This window comes from Podarcis filfolensis (genome assembly GCF_964270895.1).
Source record: "Podarcis filfolensis genome assembly, chromosome: 1".
Classification (NCBI taxonomy): Eukaryota; Metazoa; Chordata; class Lepidosauria; order Squamata; family Lacertidae; genus Podarcis; species Podarcis filfolensis.
In genome coordinates this window covers 33367419-33388361 of record NC_139604.1, presented here as the reverse complement: position 1 = coordinate 33388361, position 20943 = coordinate 33367419, and the positions used below count along the sequence as shown (strand labels likewise).

The 20943-nt window shown below is 45.0% G+C and overlaps 1 protein-coding gene across 1 annotated transcript; it reads right to left on the bottom strand.

Moving 5' to 3' along the window:
* Positions 1-3181: 3181 nt before the first annotated feature.
* Positions 3182-5066, bottom strand: RPRM (reprimo, TP53 dependent G2 arrest mediator homolog). The gene has a single exon (XM_083589680.1). The coding sequence runs from the start codon at positions 4570-4572 to the stop codon at positions 4141-4143; it is 432 nt and encodes a 143-aa protein (XP_083445806.1). The 5' UTR covers positions 4573-5066; the 3' UTR covers positions 3182-4140.
* Between the last annotated feature and the right edge of the window lie 15877 nt (positions 5067-20943).

The window sequence follows — 20943 nt, the reverse complement described above, 5'->3', positions numbered from 1 at the left end:
CCCAATTTGTTAGACAGTGTTCCTATAGGATATTGGTACAAGGAAATCGGCAGTTTAAACTACATTCATCTCATTTTCACTTCCCCTGAGAATTCTGCACTTTGCTCAGGGCTTAATTTATGTGTCTACCAGAATGTTAACTGGAACTGGTAGTTCAGAAACATCTGACTCCAATATTATACCATCCGAACTAGGCACCGATTTGCTTCTGGGCTCAGTTCAAAGTGCTGATTTTGGCCTTTTAAAATCCAAAATTAGGGATGGTGCGGGGGGACGGACGACTTGTAGACCACAAAACCCACAATCTCTTATGACTGGGCAGAGTGGCTGGGGCTGATGGATGTTGGAATCAAATGACATCCGAAGGGCAACATGCTCTCACTCTTGGTCCTAAATTACCTGGGACCAGAGGGGTGAATTCAATGCACCTGTTTGGCGAGCGGAAGCTTGTATAAGGACTCCTGCTAGCACAATAGGGCTTTCCCCTCTCCCTGCCATCATGCCTGCTTCAAATCCACCTAGAAGGGTCAGGAGATAGTCTCCCCCAAAAAACACAGCATGGGGGGGGTGTTAGAAAAGAGAGATGATTCTGTTGGGTAAGCACTGTGTTGAATTCCAACCCATGATTATCTACAAATCACCCCCAAGTAGATAAATCTGTCTGATCTTCATCTCCTGAGACCCAGATCTGCCTCTGGCCCCAGCAGAGTAAGAAATATGTCAGGTGGACATGAGGGACAGAGCCATTTCTGCTGTAGTGCCAAGAAAACGGGATATCCTACCAGAGGAAGCTTGCCTGGTCTGGTCCCTGTTCGTCTTTTTGGCTGGCAGCTAAGAACCTACCTCTCTTTAGCATTGCCTTTTGATTTTTTACTGCTGCCATTTTACTCTGTTTTGCATTGCACTGTAATTTTACTGCTGTTTGTTAATGTCTGGACCTTTATTGCAATGAAAGTAGGCCACTTTCATGATAGCAAGCCATATTTATTTACTTTAGACTGTGGCAAATAAATACATTTTAGGCCTCATTCAACCATGGAGCCTGTCAGTTAATACTGAAGAAGATACCTGTGTTTAGTGCTGTTCCCTGCCATCACTGTGTTACAGATAATCCTTACACATTTGAGACTTGGTCACTCAGCACAGCTTCCTTAGATACCACGCAGGCCTTGGCAACTTCCTCTCTTACCGAGCAGAGCCTTTGTTTCTTATGTGAATATCACTAGCAGAGATGGGAAAGGCTGGCGAATCAGGCAAGGCTGCTCTAGACTAAGACAACTAGCAGTTGATAAAAGTTGCCAGAAATGGATGTTTCAGATTCGAGAACTTGCTTTCCAAACCATAACCATGTTCTCTTGACAAAGCTTCCTATGCATCTGAGAAGATACTGCTGTTCAGTTCTGTTCAGTGGTGTCTCTAAACATTAGGATTTGTGGTTTAAAAATAAAGGCATAGATCTGATGTACCTCTTCCTGCCCGAATGCATGAAACTTGTTGTGACCTAGGCTTGAAGACCAAGGGAGCTAAAAGAACAGACTCCTCCTAATCAGTCCTTATTCTATCACATCCTTGCAAATATCTCTCCGAGTCCCCTTTTCTGCATCACCTCTGCTTGGTTTTCCCCACTGTAACAGTTTTTCCTGTGCGATCCTGTTCCCTTTTATGTTCAGGCTTCTGTGCTACATTTCCACCCACCCCACCCCTGTTTCCTGTGTCTTATGTGCACAATGTACACATAACAGTTCTCTTCCAAGGCCACATACGTAGGCAGCCTGAATGGGGTCAACTGTACAATTCCAGTCTGTCCCCCCCCCCCCCCGACGATCCTTCCATGGACACAGCAACCGAGCAACTTTAAAAAACCAAACTGTGTTGTGTGTTTTGCTGCTTGTTTTACAATAGAGCGCAACCTTCTGCTCTTACCATGGGAAGAAAACAATGCAAAATGACAAGGGGGTGGGAGGGTTAAAATAAATAGCGGGGAGGTTAGATCATTTTGTTTCCACTAAACTATTTCTAACTCCTTTCAATTAGCCTTATTGAACTATACATTTTGTCTTGATGGGAGGTTATATATTACAAGTATTAAAATGAATGGCGAGAGTAGGGCTAGGAGTGTCTTGAAATATATCGGGCAGGGCAAGTTGTAAGACCTATATTATTCCCTATATTGGGTGCAAGAAGGGTTTTTTTCTGATGTGACCTTCCTTTGCACAATGAACCTCTTTCTATGTAATTAAACAGCTGTCAATCCTTCTAACACCACTGTGTTTAAGGCACCTACAGGCACATGTAGCTGGAAGCTCGAGTCTCTATGGGAAGTTCTGCTAAGAGAGAAGATCTCATCTTCCTTTGTTTCCTCTCCATGCAGTTTTTGGATGCAAATATAAGAGCAGAGTTTGAACTGCTAGGCAGCCCAGGGCTTGTTGCAAATTGCTGGCTCAATCAACTGGCCAGGCACAGATTCAGTCGATGCATCTTTCTCATCAGTTTCCTGACTATAAATAATTGCGCGAGGAGAAAAAATCACTACCCTTCACCTTTCATTAGTAGTGGCACATGTTTCCCCAGCTGGATCATTTCCATGACAGCTGCTTTATCTTCCTGCAGATCTTTCCCTTTGAATCCATGCTTGATGAAAAGCATTCTTGGGTGGGTAGGTGGGGAAAATACTCCCTGTACCTTTAACTTGCTTGGTTTTAGTGCCACTGTCTCAATCTGAACTTCTTTCTTTCTGTAGGCAAATTCACACCCTTTTATATCCTTTTCAATTGCTTTTAATGTTGTTGTTTTATTTTTAAAGGTATTGTTTTATCACAGCTGTGTTTGATGACCTGGGCTCCTTTGGGAGCAAAGCTGGGATATAAATGCAATAAATTAATTATAATAATAATGTCCCAAAAACTCCTAAGCACACTGGTATCCTGTATTTCTTATCTGCCAGGGTTCTCTAGAACTCTTTTAATGCTTTCCCTCCCAATCACCTTGTCCTTCTCAACTTTATCTGCTGGAGAAATCCTCATTACATGCTTCCCCTGGTCTGCCCAGATGCTCATCACAGCTTGCCCAAAGAGCAAGAGGAATTTCAATGTGAAAGAGCTGCACTGGGAGACTCTGGAGAGACGTTTTTGGCAGATTTTATTACAGCAAATTAAATAAGAAAAGAAGAAGACCATCAGAGTTGTGTAAACCAATGCAATTTATAAAGCCACAGGTGCAGCAACCAAGCATGCTGACTTTAGCAGCAGACAAGCATCAAGAAATGAGAGGTACAAAATACAAAGTGGACTCCGACTGAATACAATTTTTTTAAAAAAGAAATGGAAGGAAGGAAGGATAGGGAGCTACAGTGGAAAGGAGAGGAGGCAAGAAACTGTTCCATTCACACATCAGCACTGGGAAGTGTGTTACAGACAACATGCTGCAAAGTGGCTCTAGGGCACCCTCCACACACACACACACACACACACACACACACACACACACAAAAGCACAACCTGACTGTCCACCCCAATGGATGATGTCCCTGCCCTCCCCGCTCCAACCTCTGAAGGCAAACGTCTCACAAGAGAGCTGAGCGATTTTACATTCAAAATTGCGATTTGTCCCCATTCCCCACCCGCTCCACACAAAACAAAAAGCAGCGAAGTTGGGAATGTATCGTCTGTGTGCATTGACACGGCATATTTACAGGACACCGACATCAAATTGGAAGGCTTCACGGCTTCATCACAACCCCCGCGCCCCTTCTCTCTCTCTCTCTTATCAACCCCTCTCCCAGAGCCAAGACGAGGCCCGGGACGCCGAAGTGAAGAAACGGGAGCGCGTGTCACGCCTTTGCCTTTGTAAACAGTCCCAGCGCTTCGCTTTCTGCGGAGTTCAGCACAGTTCGGCTCCCTCTTGCGAAGTTTTCCCGGTCCTCTGGGTGCCCCTGACTGAGGGGGAAAGGGAGAGGGAGGAGGAGGAGGGTGGGGTAGCCGGTCGTTTCCTCCTCGCCCCCCAGCCTACCCCATCTCAACTCAAGATATCATACCATAGCCGAGAGAGGAGTTTCCGACGAAGGCACCAACATGGTCCGCACCGTCGAAGTCTTGGCGTGGCCAGGCGGGCTCCGCGGGGCTTCGGAGGGGGTGGGGGAGGTCAGTAGGGCCCCACCACCACCGCCTCCACCTCTTTGGACGGCCGCCTGTCCTTCACCAGAAAGTTGATCATGCCTTCGGACTTGATGAGTAGGTTGCAGCCCAGGAAGAAGATGCCGAAGACGACGGTGAGCGAGAGGACGCACATGACGGCGATCTGCACCACGCGCATGATGTACAGGCTCCTCTCGTCCGGCGCGGTCACCACGAAGCCGTCGTCGGTCACCACTGACCGGGGCGTGAAGGAGCGCAGCACCCTCTCCAGAGAGTCGCTGCTGTTGGCAAGGAAGAGCCCCACCACGTCCGTCTGGTTCCCCAGCGAGGCGTTCATGACCCCGGCGGGAGGAAGAGGAAGGCGCTGCGGGCCCTGGCGTCGGAAGACGTGCGTGGAACAGCTACCCCGGCGGCAAGGAACCAGCCGAGAGAGCCTCATGCGGCAGAGGCGGCGGACCAGGTGCCCGGGGAGGACTTGGGTAGGTGGCGGTAGCAGCAGCCGCGAGTTCTGGCGGGGCTGGACGTCCCAGGCAGGAATCCACGTCGGAGCCGCTCCTTCCCTCCGCTTTCCCCGCTCTCCAGCTAGGACTATTGCGCCCGGAGGAGCCGAACTGGTCCGCCTGCTGCAAATCGCCTCGGGGAGGTGGCGTGGGCAGAGAGAGGCGTCAGCGGCTGCTCCTCCCGGGGAAAGGGCGCCCCAGATCGACTCGCCAAGGAAGCTGCAGCGAGAACCTCGAGGGCGCCTCGCCACTTCTTGGAAAGGAAAACGCCGAGGGGAGCGAGCGAGAGCAGGTCGGGTCCTCGGCGAGAGCGCGGCGTCGAGGGCGAGCGGACAAGCAGAAAGGGAGAAGTGACCCACTCTACGCCTCCGAGCGGCTCTTTTGGCGCAGCGCACGGCGGGAGCGCACAAGCGCCCACCTCCTCTCGTCAGCGGAGTGTCGGTTCGGCCTCACGGCATGGCTCGCGGGGCGGGGCCCACGGGCATCAACTCCCCTCCCCTCCTGGGAGGCACTGCGAACTGGGCAAGGCGAAACCGCGGGCTCCTGCCTTCCTAATTGCGCCTCGCCGCTTTTCCCGGCAGTTTGAGAGTTTCCATTGGTTTTCTTGCTAAACTTTTACGCACTTGGAAGCGCCTTGGGAACGCTTTCGTGAGAGGCGGGATATAAATGGTTGACTCAGAAAACAGATGTACTGTAGATCAAAATGTGCAGCAGAAAAATGCTTGATAGTGCACCTGCTTATAGCAGCTGGAATGACCACGGCACAGTTTGGGAAAAACGAAGTGATAAGCTGAAAGGCTTTAGGGACCAAAGACGAAAGGACGATTTCTGACTTTGTTTCGTGTGTAAGCAAGGAGGAACATAGCCGAGGGACCCCCCCAACCAACCCCCCCTCCCGCCTCGACAGACGAATGAATATGGCTAATGCAGTGACTCAGGGCACTTGAATACTTCCATTACTTTCCTTTGATATAATACGGTCCATGTTCTGTAACCTTGTCTTGTTTAACCATTATGCCTATGCTACAGTCAGATACTTCCAGACGCCACCTTCCAGGCATTCACACACTTGTGGTTTATTTATTTCGGTTTTATGTCCGTTTTTGTTCTACAGTTACCTACAATTGTATATGGACTATGTATATTGTCATTGGATCCTGTCTGATACCACTAGAATTTTGTACAACCTTTTTTTTGGTGAAAATTAATAACAATATTTTAAAGCTTTATGTGGATTTGATTCCTCGCTCGTTTACTCTTAGGAGTGCCTTGCACGGGAGTGGAGGAAATACATTTTCATCACTGCTGGGGCATAGGCAATCCATTGCCTCTCTACCCTGAAGCAGGCAGTGGTGTTGCCTGGGCAGGAGGGCAGGGCAGCAGCAGGGGCCCCCAACACAGCACAGCTGGCTTACAATCATAGAATTGTAGAGTTGGAAGGGACCCTGAGGATCATCTAGTCCACCTCCCTGCAGTGCAAGGATATGCAGCTGCCCCATACAGGGATCCAAACTGCAACCCTGGCATCATTAGCACCATGCTCTAATCAACAGAACTATCCAGGCTTACTAAGTTCATTCCCATCTCAAGACATTTCCCCGCCATATAACCATTAAGTCCATATTCAAAAAAATGATCTAACTGGACCACTGGAAGTAAGCCCATTGAGCTGGATGGGAGTTATTCCCTGGTAAGCACATACAGGATTGCCGCTTAGGGGTGATTTTATATGGACTGGGTTTCACAGGGAACACAGGAACATAAGAAGCTGCCTTAAAAAGTGGGTTTTCCCAAGGAAAGCAGTGGGGCAAATGAAAAACCTCTCAGACCCATATCTAGAAAGCCCATGACAAATGGAAGAAAACAAGGGACAAGTGCAGTTAAGCCCTTACTCTCACTGCAGTCTAGAATAGGTTTAGGATTGCAGCCTGATTTAAATAAACTGTAATATACAATACACAATACTGTAAAAAGCAGAAACATACGACTCTCATAAAACATCTAGCTGTATTAACAACAGCAAGGACTGCATTATTTGAAGGAAGAACAACATTTTCCTTCCACCCCCCCCAAATATTTTGGATTGAACCCTAGGAAAATGTAATGTCCCAATTTTTTGAAGATCATGCGTTCTTTGTGTAAATGCTTTTAATAGTCTCAACATCTGTTTTTGGAATTCAAAATATTATTTTTAGAATCATGGCTAACACGAAGCATGGCTCAGATGCTGATTCCAAATCTTTGTTTAATGTGTGGGTGGGGTGGGGTGGGGGTCAAACATGTGTACAGTAGAATCGAAAATTGCAATGCAGGAATCTCAACTAAAGCATCCATGACAGATGGCTATCCAACCTCTGCTTAAAAACCTCCAAGGAAGGAGAGTCCACCATTTCCCGAGGGAGTCCGTTCCACTGTCAAAACAGTTCTTACTTTCAGAAAGTTCTTCCTGATGTTTTGTCAGAATCTTCCTGATGTTTTGTCAGAATCTCCTTTCTTATATTTTCAATCCATTGGTTCAAGTCCTACCCTCCAGAGCAGGAGAAAACAAGCTTGTTCCATCATGTGGCACTGGAAGATGGCTATCATTTCTCCTCCTTTTTTTCTCTTCAGTCTCCTTTTTTCCAGGCTAAACATCCCCAGCTCCCTCAACCGTTTCTGACAAGGCTTGGTTTCCAGACCCTTTAGCATAAGCCCCTTAGCACAGTGATAGCTCACATGCTGGGACTCCCATCATGCCAAATCATTGGCCATGCTGGCTGAGGTTGATGAGTTTTGGAGTCCAACATTACCTAGAAGGCATCACTTTGGCTGTGCTACCTCTGCCTTAGCAGATTACTAGTCTTTATCAACAGCAGCAGTCCTGAACAACTTTTGGGGGCAGAAGTAAATGCAAGGTCCCCTATTTCTTCTTGATCCTCCTCACCTCCTCAAGCTTTTTCAGCAGGATGCTTTAGGTGTTCATTTTACATATTTATGGGATCCTTAAATTAATATAGTTATAATGATCAACTTTGTGATTCACACCATCAAAACTGACAGTGTGGGCCATACATCCAGAGATTCCATGTGTACAAGACCTGTAGACTGAAAATATGTTCTTTGTTCCAGTTGTACACTTTGGGATTTTGGTGGAAGTGAAGGGTGGCGTTAGAAAACCCAGCAAGACCAAACTAGATAAAAACATTCACTTAAACTCATCTATTTGCTAGTCATCTGTTTGCAAAGTCAGGTCCCTGGAGGGCCTCATATGTTTGAAAGACCACCTGTCTTCTTTTGCTTTCCCCATCTGCATCCACGCAACTCAAGAACAACCTGCCAAGTTCCGAAACAAGGAACATGATAAATGTGGCAATTGGATTAAATATAGAGAGGACTGGAGGAATAATCAATTTCCGGAGCCTGTTCACCCAACACTCTGGTAAACAGAAATGATAGAAAAATATTCAGTCAGATGATGTGGGTATTAGCTTTTTCCAGTGAATACAAATGTCCACAGTATTTGTTCTAAAACACTCTTGTTAAGAATCTGAAGGCATGCGACTCAAACTGTGTGCATCCCAGTCAGCTACTAAAGGCACCAGGTCTTTCTAGACACACATGAACATCAGTTTTGCCAATATAAATGTGTCACAATGCTGAGGATTCAGAATCTGGATCTTCCAAAATGTTAGTCACAATCCAAAAATACTGCTAAATGTTGACCTTGAGGAATACAAGAGGAATACAGAAGCAGCTGTGGTTGAAAGTGTTTGCACAAGCAATGCAAACCTTTAACAATGGAGTTGTATTGACGGCCACACAAAGTGGGGTTTATGGGTTTACTGACCAACTTGACCTTTTCTGGTTATATGCCACTTTGTTGAAATCACACTGCATGTACACCAATATTTTAGAATAAATTTTCTGTGCATATGCAGGACACAGTTCTGGTTTTTGAATGGGAAGTTTGTCTGAATGGTTCTGTGTGCCTATTAAGGACATAGTTCTCCATTTGACTGTTTGAACAGCCACAGTTCAACATATATAATGCACATCGTCAGTCTCTAGCATCTCAAGGCAGGGCTGGGAAAGAACTCTGCTTTCAGAAACCCACCTTAGATTCAGAAAATCTAAGTAATTACCAGCCAGTTGTCAAACTCCCCTAACAATAACCAAGTGCTCTTGGTGGAAATTGATTTTCTAGATCAGTTTCAATCAAGGTTTAGGCCCAGTGTTGGCACAGAATCTGCTTTGGTTGCTATGTAAGACGACCCCGTGGTCTTCCAGAAGTTGTTGGACTCCAACTCACATCATGCTTTGGCATTGGCCATGCTGGCCGGCATATTTTCCCAAGCATACATGTAACCATCTGGTAACCTGGTCATCTCTATGGTCCTTTCAAATGGTGAACAGCATTTTATGACCCACTGCATGCAGGCAGAAATGCAGGGAAGAAGTGGAATGGGTGGCTGGCTGGTTTTCTATGATCCTAGTAACCAAAGAGAAATGGAGTCTTTCCCCTGCCCTAGGAAGAACAATAAAGGTTTGAGCAGGAACATTAAGCCAGTTCTTGAATAAAATTCATTAACACAACCTAGACAATTACATTTTGATCCCTCTTCCAGAAGCTATAGAAGATGAACAATAATGCAGGCTCTGCTGGATACAATGGATATGTGTTTGTGTGTGTCTAAGGTAGGCGCTGTGGTCTAAACCACAGAGCCTAGAACTTGCTGATCAGCAGGTTGGTGGTTTGAATCCACGTGACAGGGTGAGCTCCATTTGCTCAGTCCCTGCTCCTGCCAACTTAGTAGTTCGAAAGCATGTCAAAGTGCAAGTAGATAAATAGGTACCGCTCCGGCGGGAAGGTAAACGGCGTTTCTGTGTGCTGCTCTGGTTCGCCAGAAGCGGCTTAGTCATGCTGGCCACATGACCCGGAAGCTGTATGCCGGCTCCCTCGGCCAAAAAAGCGAGATGAGCACCGCAACCCCAGAGTCGGTCACGACTGGACCTAATGGTCAGGGGACCCTTTACCTTTACCTAAAGTAGGCTTTGGAGAGTCTAAACATTGGCACTGACTCAGTCTCAAATAGCTCCTTAAGAGTACATCTGAGCTTCGAGTTGAGCAGCCTTGAAGCTGCTCTTGATCCACACGAGTGTCTGAAGCAATCATTGGTCAACTGTACAATGGGGAGAAATAATTAGAAACAGTATAGCAAAGTGAATTTGGCACACACACCTATTCTGTATTAAGGTAACCCAGATTTTGTCCAGCTGAATTCTGTGGCCTGCATACATCAAAAGGGCACCCTCGTTTATTTTGCACAGTACCTTGTGCACAGGTATTTTGCACAGTACCTTGGTTCTCAAAATTAATCCGTTCTAGGAGTCCGTTCAACTCCCAAACCCGTTCGAAAACCAAGGCACGGCTTCTGATTGGCTGAAGGAGCTTCCTGCACTCAAGCGGAAGCTGCGTCAGATGTTTGGCTTTCAAAAAACATTCGCAAACTGGAATACTTCTGGGTTTGCGGCGTTCAGGAGCCAAGCCGTTTGAGTACCAAGGTACCACTATATATTAATTTAGCTGTCATGGGAGAGGCACTCTGGTCCAGTTCTGTTACTATTGGCAATCTGGCACCTCGATTCTCCACCTTGGCGTCTGAAGTGGTTGGTGTTTGGCGCAGATTGTGAAGCCAATCATTGCAGGCATAGCAGAAAGACCTTTTGTTTTTTACTGTTATTATTAAATGAAAATTGAGATTTTGTTCATCTCTCTGCATGATGCCAAATTTCAATTTTACATGGTGCATTATGAACCTAAGAAGAGCCCTGCTGCACAACATTAGCAGTAAATATAGTTTAAAAGCTTTCCAAATCAGTCTAATCAGCACAGTATCAACTAGATTTTGGGAGTAGCCCAGGGTCGGCTCTGCCCAGGTCAACATTCAAAGAAGAATCACATTCACAATGCTTTCTTTTCCAACCAGAAAAAGCAGCAGTAACAAACAGTAAAATCAATCCTAAGATATATTCAGGGAGCAGAGCAATTTGTACTAGAAAGCATAATTCATTCTCTCTCTCTCTCTCTCTCTCTCTCTCTCTCTCTCTCTCATCTTTTGTTTTGAAATAATAAGGAAAAAACAGGGCAGTGTTTTCTGAGGGCAAGGGTAGTGGTGTTCTCCACCTGCCTTGTTCTGTAATTTAGTCTGGGAAAAGGAAAAGAAATAGATCAAACACAGAGCACATTCCAGGTCATGCAGTGACATCTAGTGTGTGTTAGGCACAACAGTCACTAGGCAATTTTTTCCAGCTGAATTTACAGACAGTGGCTTTTGAAAGTATAAAAAGTGCTCAAGAAAGGTAGACTCAGTGTGTCTCCTTGTTACTTAGGAAATAAGAACTGTTGCGAAAGATTCAATGATTCATTTTGTGTTTGCATCCATTAAAAAAATAAATCTGTCTTTGAGTCTCTCTGTGTTCTCTCCACTTCAGTGTGCAATTCAGGTTCCAAGCTGCTCTGCATAAATCGAAGCTCTGTGTTTTCCCCCATTCACTATAATGGGGAACCTAAAAAAGGTTATATCTTTCCGCCTCTTTGGCCAAAATGGATAAAATTTAAAGACACACGAGCCATTCCAGAATAGATTAAGCCTGCCAACTTTCAGACAAATAGGTCCAGGGCTTTTTGTGGGAGAAATAAAAGGAAATAACCTCCGTCCATAATTCCTTATGAGAAGGGGGAAGGAAAACATGGATTTATCTAGCTGCAAGTGGAAGAAGACTGGGCAATGATAAATGCCATAGCTGTTGCCCTCCGCATTCTGTTGGCGAAGAGGAGGCAGCCCACCCTTTATATCCACTAAACTTCCATGTGCTATTGCGACATCACAGGTAGCCTATAATAATAATAATAATAATAATAATAATAATAATAATAATATAAATAAATAAATAAATAAAGCCAACAGTAGCAACTTGGAAAGCTTCACAATTGTGGGTGTACTTGAGTAGTTGTTTATTTGTGTGCTCCTTTATTACTGAAAGTATTTATTAGAACCCACCCTTCACCTGTACTGATACCAAGAGGGACCAGACCATAAAACGATTGTAGGGGACCTTTCTTCAGCTCAAGGGATGCCATGACTTGTAGGTAACCTTCCAGGTTCAGTGTTGGACAGAGCCAGGGGCAAAGGGAAGTGCAGCAACAAATGTGACTCTTATCTTGGTACCATGAGCATTTGTTTCAATATACACAAATGGCAACATGCAAAGGATGAGAAGCAGCCCCCATGCCTTTCCTAGAGTTGACATGGTTTGCCTGTATTTTGTCCTTGGGTATCTCTAGCTAAGTGCAAATTGCTGTGTGCAAATCGCTGTGTGAGAAGCCACTCTCAGTGAGCCACAGCTGTTCGCCCAGCTGTCTTACTGCAGGCCTGAAGGCAAATGCATTTTCAGACAGTTCTTTCTTTTCACGCTTACAGAATCCTTTCTTGTTCCCCTACAGCAGGGGTGGGGAACCTCTTCCAGACCAACGGCTGCATCCCCCTTCTGGACAACCTTAGAGGGCAAAAACGGGTGGCGTAAAGAATGCAAATTTTACCTCTGTACAGTAAGCTAGTTGCGCGGCGAGTTCCCGCCCCCCCCAGTGGAAATAAAGACACATGACACAATTATTTAAGATTAATGGGCTAAATATGGCCACAACTTTATTGGTTACAGGTGATGAGCGGTATTGGATTAGGCATTGGTCCTAATTGACTATCCGGCTTCAGCCCGTCTGCCTGAAGTCCGGGAAGGGTTAACCACCAGTAGGGGGAGTCCTGCTGATGTACATCAACTCAGAACGCCCCCCGGGGTCACCGCTCTTGGGCATGCCTTAGGCCCTCACCTCCATAGGCTTTGGACAGGGCCACACACCCTGGAATCCTTTATTGGACTACCCTTCAATATGCGGGGCAGGTGATGGCGCTTCCTCCCCTCTTCCATCTACATGACAATACCAATACCAATGCCTAACTGCCAATACCAAGAAAGTTGTGACGATTTGCTATGAGGTAGGCGAAAAACCAAGTGGCTGGTGCCAATTTGCCATGTAGAAAAAATTCCTACCAGGCCCCTCAATGGCGACCAACCAAGGTCCATAGCAAGGTCAAGGACGAAAACCTCAAAGGGCGGGAGGGTGGGAAACCGGAGCAGCTGGAGGCCGCAAAAGAGGGAGATCCCCAGCTGCACCAGCGATAAATAGGGCTGGCCACGCCCCCTGAGCCAGCCGATTGGCTGTCCAGGGGGTGACGCAGCCGGGGATTCCCTCAATTGTGCGGAGGCTGAGAGCCAGCCCCGCATGCGTGGTGGGGGCGTGAAGCCCGCAACGCCACCTCCTTTGTAGGCGGAAGTGGCTTTTCCACACACACACACACACACACAGCCTCTCCATCCTCCATTAAAGCATGCAAGAGGCATTATGGGAGTTCAATGGAACGTTCCAGCCAGGCAAAACCATTCAGGGAGGATGTGAAACAGGTCTAATGGCAGGTTTGACTGCAGAGGGGGTTTGGCCTGAGGAGAGTCCTAAGGGTCAGAAAGAGACTGGAAGTTTTGCATTTGGCCTGTTCCCCATCCCTGGGGTCCTTGCCACAGCATTCTGGTAGAATCCACCACTGATGTTTGCCCCGAGCCCACTTTTACAGTTCCCACTCCCACTCCCCCTACCCCAAATCTCTCAATCCAGTTAAGCAAGAAGCACCATCACAGTTCCAGAAAACATTCCAACCAGGGCAAAACTTCTTGAGGAGGGTGAGGACCGAAGCTGGTGAGCACCCTGAAGGTCAGACAGCATGCCTGGAAAACTGCATTAAGCCTGCAGGCTAAGGTGGGGTAGAATCCTCAGGCTTTTGCACTGCTACATATTTACAATGTGTAAATATGTAGCAGTAAGGCAGATGAAATGCAGCACCAACATAACATCCATGTAATATATCATGCACATACTGTACCTTCCATACCATCTCTCTTTTATTCCAGAAGAACATGGACCAGATCAGAGGTTTACTCTAGTCTAGCCTCTTGTTTCTCACTGTGGTCAATTAGATGCCTATGAGAACATCCACCAATGGGACACAAGGGCAGTAGCTCTCTCTTTGGCTGCAGTTCCCTAGGAACTGGTATTCATCATATGGATACTGCCTCTGATCCCAGTCATCCTGACAAGTAGCCACATACATCTCTATTTCCTCACATCCAGAAATGCAAGAAGGACTTTTACTCTTGCTAGAAGCTCAGCCTTGCCCTCACCGGTTCTGGAAGGCTCCTATAGAAGGGTCCTGTACACACAGAGACTTTGCGCCTGCCCATTAGGGGAAATAGGAAGCCTCGAACATATATTTTTTAGATGTCCTTTTTAGGTTGAGATTCATAGAGACACCATTGATCCTTTGCTGAAGAGGCTCGCCGATCTTTCAGACATGTCTAAACTTAATTCTCTCCTCTTAGGCAAAGATCATAAGACGATCTGGCTGGCAGCCAGATTCTGAGCCCAGATTTGTACGCACAGACCATCCTCTAGTATAAAATAGCTTACTAGGGAAATTCTGAAGTTGCCCTTTGGGGCGCCTCAGGGTCAATTTTTTTATGGTAGCCCAAATCTCAGTTGTACGGGTGTATGTATAAATCTCAATTTTAACTCATGAGTTATCGCTGCAATCTGCTCTGATTGTATATTTTATCTTTATGAACGCTGTTTTTATTGTGTTATGTTATGTGAGCTGGTCTTTGACCATAGTAAATTATCTATCTAACTAGCCACATACTTCAGAAATTTGTCTGATCCCCTTATTTCAATGCCGCTTCTACCCTGTTCTGTACTGAACATGGGTTTGCTTAGCTTACCTCATTTGAGATTGCGATAAACATCACCTGCTGCTTTGGCAGGTTAGATTAGTGCCATCCAGACCTTCTGCAGTCTTGTCATTGTAGAAGACTGCCATCTGACTTAGCTTGCCGGTGAACATCTGCTGTCTCTGAGGGTATTTGTAGCAGCCACGAAGTGTTCAACGCTGTCAATATTCACAGCTTGCACCTGTCTTCCCATAGGTTGCAGATGAAAATATATTTCTTTATAACAGAGAGATTTTATTATTTTGTGCTCCGTACTGATCTCAGTGACGTTAGTGGCACATGTCCAGGATATATAGATATGGATCATTCCAGAAGTTATTGCTGCATTTTATTCAACATGCATTTGTTTCCATTATGTAGCAGTTCTTAATGGTGCCATGCTTAATTGTGGACTGTTGCTATAATAAATCCTGGCTTCATGAAAGACGGTAGGGGCCAGTTCCCACTTTATGCCTGCACACACACAGGTGCTTTGTAGGAGCAAACACCATGAAGTGGAAATGTGCTTGTAAATGCACAATAGAACAGGCCAGGAAGAGAGAGGTTGCCAGTTTGAAGAAGTCTTCACTGAACTCCTGGAACCTAAATAACTAGCACCTGCTCCTGAATGTTCTCTGCTTGGGTACAGTGTTTGAGTGTGTGGTGGTAGCTCAGCTACAGACTACCTGGGATGAGATTGATGATCTGGATTCATTTCAGTCCAGTTTGCAGCTTGGTTTCCCAGCTGAAACCAGCTTGGCCACTCCAGTGAATGAATGTGGGCAATGAGAATTCTTTTTCAGAATATGGGTAATGAGATTCCTGCTGATTCCCCTGGACTTCTTAGTGGCTGCCTAGCTGTGCCCACACATACCTTACCTGGGTACTCCAGTCAACATCTGTGGCCCTACTCCATGCTCCTCTACCATCAGAAGTGCAGTGGGCCTTTGTCCGTATGGCAGCATATCTGTGGAATTGCCTGCTAAAGGAATTCTCCTGGTTCCATCTCTGCATACCATTTGGGGGAAATGGAAATTTGGTCATTTCAGGGGCCTTCAATGAAAACACAACATGACAGGATTATAACTGCCTATGGTGATTGTTTTGAATTGCCTTTATACAATATTGTTTTATTAGTCTGATATTATTATTATTATTTCTATATTTGTACTTATGAGGCAGCTTGATTCCTACCCCCCTGTTCTATTCCTTTTCTTTCACTGTTTCTACCCGAGAATATCACATAATGATGTCTAATTAACAAACAGAAAATGGCTTTGGAGAAGAGGGAATAATACCAACATAGCAGGGCTCAAGCTGCATATTGTCAGAGCACAGTGCCGTGTCTCTCATAGGCACTACTAGCGCCAGGGTGGACATTAAAATGCAGGGCTTAAATTTACTTCTCCTTCACTTCCTCTCTCAAATGTGTCATTTTAAATTTCTATCCTCCCTTTTTTTTGCATTGTATCTCAGCCTCTGTTAATCTGGCAGTAGGAGAAAATTCCTTAAAATGTACAACCAGCAAGGTGACCCACATGTTGGCTTGGCAGATTCCATGTTGTTGTTTAGTCGTTTAGTCGTGTCTGACTCTTCATGACCCATGGACCAGAGCACGCCAGGCACTCCTGTCTTCCACTGCCTCCCGCAGTTTGGTCAAACTCATGCTGGTAGCTTCAAGAACACTGTCCAACCATCTCGTCCTCTGTCGTCCCCTTCTCCTTGTGCCCTCCATCTTTCCCAACATCAGGGTCTTTTCCAGGGAGTCTTCTCTTCTCATGAGGTGGCCAAAGTATTGGAGCCCCAGCTTCACGATCTGTCCTTCCAGTGAGCACTCAGGGCCGATTTCCTTAAGAATGGATAGGTTTGTTCTTCTTGCAGTCCATGGGACTCTCAAGAGTCTCCTCCAGCACCATAATTCAAAAGCATCAATTCTTTGGCGATCAGTCTTCTTTATGGTCCAGCTCTCACTTCCATACATCACTACTGGGAAAACCATAGCTTTAACTATACCTGGAGCAGGAACCGGCAAGCCACTCCAGTATCCCTGCCAAGAAAACTCCATGGACAAAACAACAGGCAGATTCCATACTATGCTTATTATTATTATTCATTGTTATTCATTATTTATTGTATTTATATACCATCCTATACCCAGAGTTCTCAGGGTGGTTCACAGAGGTTAAGATTTGATTAATGAGTCTCATCAAAAGAAGCTCTGCACAAGAGCTTCAGCTTGTGCAACAGGTTCCCATCTTTCCTCCCTCCATGAACCTTGTGCACCCCCTAAAAATTGGCTCAGGGTGCTGAGAGATGCCCAAGAACAGCTCATAGTGGGATGAGAGGGGGGATGCTTGCCCTAGTGGAACAATTGCCCTAACATGATGTTGAATTCCTCCCCTTTTCTCTAGAATAGAAGCAACTGTGTTTGGAAAAGATGGGCTGGGTAGAATAACATGCACATGTTGACACAATAGAGACAGTACATGAATCGATCAAACTTTGATTAATTCTAAGAAATAGTTAAGCTAAGGCTTAATATAGGCTCACAACTCCAAGTAACTAGAGCTTGCCAAGTAAGTGGGAGTGAAGTTTAGCACACAGTGAAGTTTTAAAAATACTGTAGGCAAGATTTTTAAACAAATAATTGATGAAGAGTTGATGAACACAAGTTCTACTCGTCGAATGTCTGTCTGAGGAATCTAGTGGAGGGACATGTTGTGCCATCTGGAACACGCAGCGCAAGAAACTGGATGAGGGATTATCACTGATATGATAATGAAATCTAAGGAGCCCATTGGAAAGAGACATCCCAAGTTGGATGGAGGTAACAAAGGAGGATAAAAAAAACCCCTGTGGTCTGGAGGAGTAGAGAGGAGAAGAAACTAAGTGCTGGAGAGAGCAGCGTGGGGAGCAGAGACACATGGGATAGAGAAACTTGCTAGAGAGTAAGTAGGTAAGTGCAGGAGGCGGCGCTGGGTTCAGGGTTAAGGTCTGACCCTGGAGGCAATTGGAGGCCACGTGTGATTTTGAGATTTCCTTGAGCAATGCCCCTCATTTAGAGAACAGGCTTTAGGAAGATCCATAATTTGTGACAAATTTCATTACATCTATTTATATCTCTAGATCTCCAAGCATCCATCTTTAATACAAATGGACTTTAATTATTTATTGTTAGCTGAGATATATGTGGATTTTTTTTTTAAAAAAAGTTTAAGCCTATAATCTTCTTTGCTATAGCTTTGATACCACATATGCCTTTTAAATGCATGCATTTAACGTGTTACTTATTTGGAGAATGTGTCTTGGAAAAGCAACTTGCCTATATTTTCTCTGGCAGGATAATTACATGTGGTATCTTTTGGCTTACTGTACAGCACCTCTTTTGAACAGTTAAGTCAATTCTTTATTGGCTCAGTCAGTGCTATTTACAGACGGGCTTTTGCACTTGGGTGAGCAGCACGATGGCCATCACATCACACATGCAGGGCTGAGAAGCTCAGGTGCTTTCAAGGTCTGTGGATTTCTCAAGCATACAGGCTGCCTTGGCAAGATATGACTTCATTCAGCTAATTGGCCACGAATTGCTCATAAACAGCATACCACTGCAGCGTATTGTGACAGAGCCATGCAGTCATCTCCCTGAAGCACCTTAGCAGGCAATGTGACTAATGCTTATTATAATCATTGTTATTTTTTTCCATTTTCATTTTTTATTGCCTTAATTTGCTATATGGCCCCAAAGGCAAGGAAGACACAATATTTCCATCTGTGGGTCTTGAACTTGACAACTGCTGATGTGAAAATGGCAGATTCCTGCCCTCCCCGCTCCGACCTCCATATAACTATAGTCCAATTTAGGCAGCATGCCTTACAACTAACAGGCTCTCATTTACTGTCTTTTAAAAAATATATTTATTCTATTTCTAAGTAGAAAAGGGACATGGAATGTTCCGGCTCATTAGCACCCTTCATGAATGTCCTTTTTATCAAAAACACCTCGCAGGAGTACGTTTATCATACCCTGCCTTCCGAGGGGGAAACTACGTTGCTCTCTGAGCTAATCTCTTTCTCGCTCCCAATGTTGGTTTATAGACTTGCAAAGAGCTCTGTCTCATTAATGGCTTTATTTTAAATATATTTATTCTACTTCTATGTAGTGAAAAAGGAAGGGGAGGGAGGGAGACAAGAACATTCCAGCTCATTAGATCCTCTTCATTTAAGGGAAATTTAATGAAGCAATCGAACAGGTGCTTTTTCATTCCCCCCCCCCCATCCCTAAAGAGAGAGATTCAGAGAGAGCGTTCCTATTACGCTCTGCCCGCCAGCAGAAAAACTCAGAGCTAATATCTCACCTCGGTGTCCTCTGGAATCCAGGGCTTAATATTCAATATTTCACTTGCACATTTTTCATTGGCAAAAGTACAGGGTGTGATAATGGAACGTTAGAAAATAAGCCCATCCATTCTTGAAGCCTAGCTCGCCCTCTTAGAATTAGCTCCTCTATGGGGTGGCGGGGGAGGCACCTCCATCACAAGACAGATCCTTTCCTTCTCATGTCCCATCATAATGGAGGGCATGAGAAAGAGGTACCTACGAAAGAACCCTGGCAGAATAAATTGATAGAATACACAGAATTAGGTAACTATGACGGCAAAATTAAGAAACAAGGATGAGTCACAGGTAAGAGAAGAGTGGAAATGTTTTGGAGAATATCTTAGAGGGTACAATATTCCATTAGCACAATATTCCATTAACATATGAGCAACAGATAACATCAGATAAAGGGAGATTTGAAAGGAAAACAGGTGGAATATCAGGAAATGCAGCTGGCCAAGGTTTGCTTAGAATGCCATGGACTGGGAAGTCCTAGGAAAAGGGATAAATGAAGGATATGTGTGTATAAAAGTTGTAAAATGCTTAGATTAAAAAAGAAAGAAAGAAAACGAATTTGTCTATACTGGAGAAGTGCCGATCACTGATTGTGATAAGAAACATACAAGCACATGGAGGAAAGGGATATAAGACTCATTTTAAACCCAGAACATATTAAGAATATGAATGCTGAGAACATTAAGAATAGCTGCATACATACCATATATTTAGAGCACATTTAACGTATGTGCTCCCCACCTAGGATCCCAGGAACTATAGTATACCTCTCACAGAGGTATACTCTCCAGCTTCCTTAGCAAACCACAGTTCCCAGGATTCTGAATGGGGAACCATGTGCTTTCAAGTTATGGTGTGTGCACAGCCAGTGTTTCAGTGCTCAATAGTCCCAATCTGGGGTTTGAAGACCCTCATCAAGAGATAGTGCTGATATCTTTGCATGGTCTGATGAACTGACACCAGTCTGGTTCCTACCTCATTCTTTTGCTTTGGTACCTCCTGCGGTGCAAAGCATGTGTCTTATTGGTTGCAGCATACAGGAAAAGAGGGCCCAAGTTGAGACTGGTGGAGGAGCAAAGCAGGAGGCACAGTGTCTGCATCCTGCCCTGGTGCCTCGGGGCATTTTAACAGAATGGACACTACCTCTGGGTGTGGAGCTGGTGCTCCTAGTTCCATTAGGTGCTCAAGTGGTTGATTGCTACAGCAACAAACATTATTGCATGACACTAAGTCCATTTCATTTAATAATAATAATCTATTATTTATGCCCCGCTCACCTGGCTGGGTTTCCCCAGCCACTCTAGGCACCTCCCAACAGCACAATAAAACACAATAAAACATCAAACATTAAAAGCTTCCCTAAACAGGGCTGCCTTCAGATGTCTTCTAAAAGTCAGATCGTTTATTTCCTTGACATCTGACGGGACGGCATTCCACAGGGCTGGCGCCACTACCAAGAAGGCCCTCTGCCTGGTTCCCTGTAACCTCAATTCTTGCAGTGGGGGAACTGTCAGAAGGTCCTCGGAGCTGGACCTCAGTGTCCGGGCTGAACGATGGGGATGGAGATGCTCTTTCAAGTATTTGTATTTCATGCCTGATTTTGGCACAGAGATTTCATTTGCCTAGGTCTTTCAGACATTACTTCAGTCCTGTTGTTTGTTTTTCCTGACTTGAGTTCTTTAGTTTGTGTGTTCAGACACATTTTATGGTATCAAGATATAAACAACCCTGAATTTTTTTTACCGAAACATATCAAAGTGTCATAAATAATAAATATGAGTTCAACTTTATTAACAGTCTGCAGACCTCCAAAAAATATTCATTCTTTAAAAAAAAACCCTGAAACATTTGATTCCATACATTTGGGGGTGCCGGACATCAGGGAGAAACACAAACCTACAGAAAGCCCTCCTTCCAACAATATTTTTCACTGTTAAAAATTGGAACATGATTACTGTGACCTGTGTCTATTCACTAATTTATAATTTATTATTACATTTATATCCCTCTTTTCCTCCAAGGAGCTCAAGGTGGCATATGTGATTCTCCCTCTCTCCATTTTGTTC

Bases quoted from the DNA above. Each gene is read 5' to 3' on its own strand.
- RPRM (XM_083589680.1), bottom strand. From the start codon at position 4,572: ATGAGGCTCTCTCGGCTGGTTCCTTGCCGCCGGGGTAGCTGTTCCACG.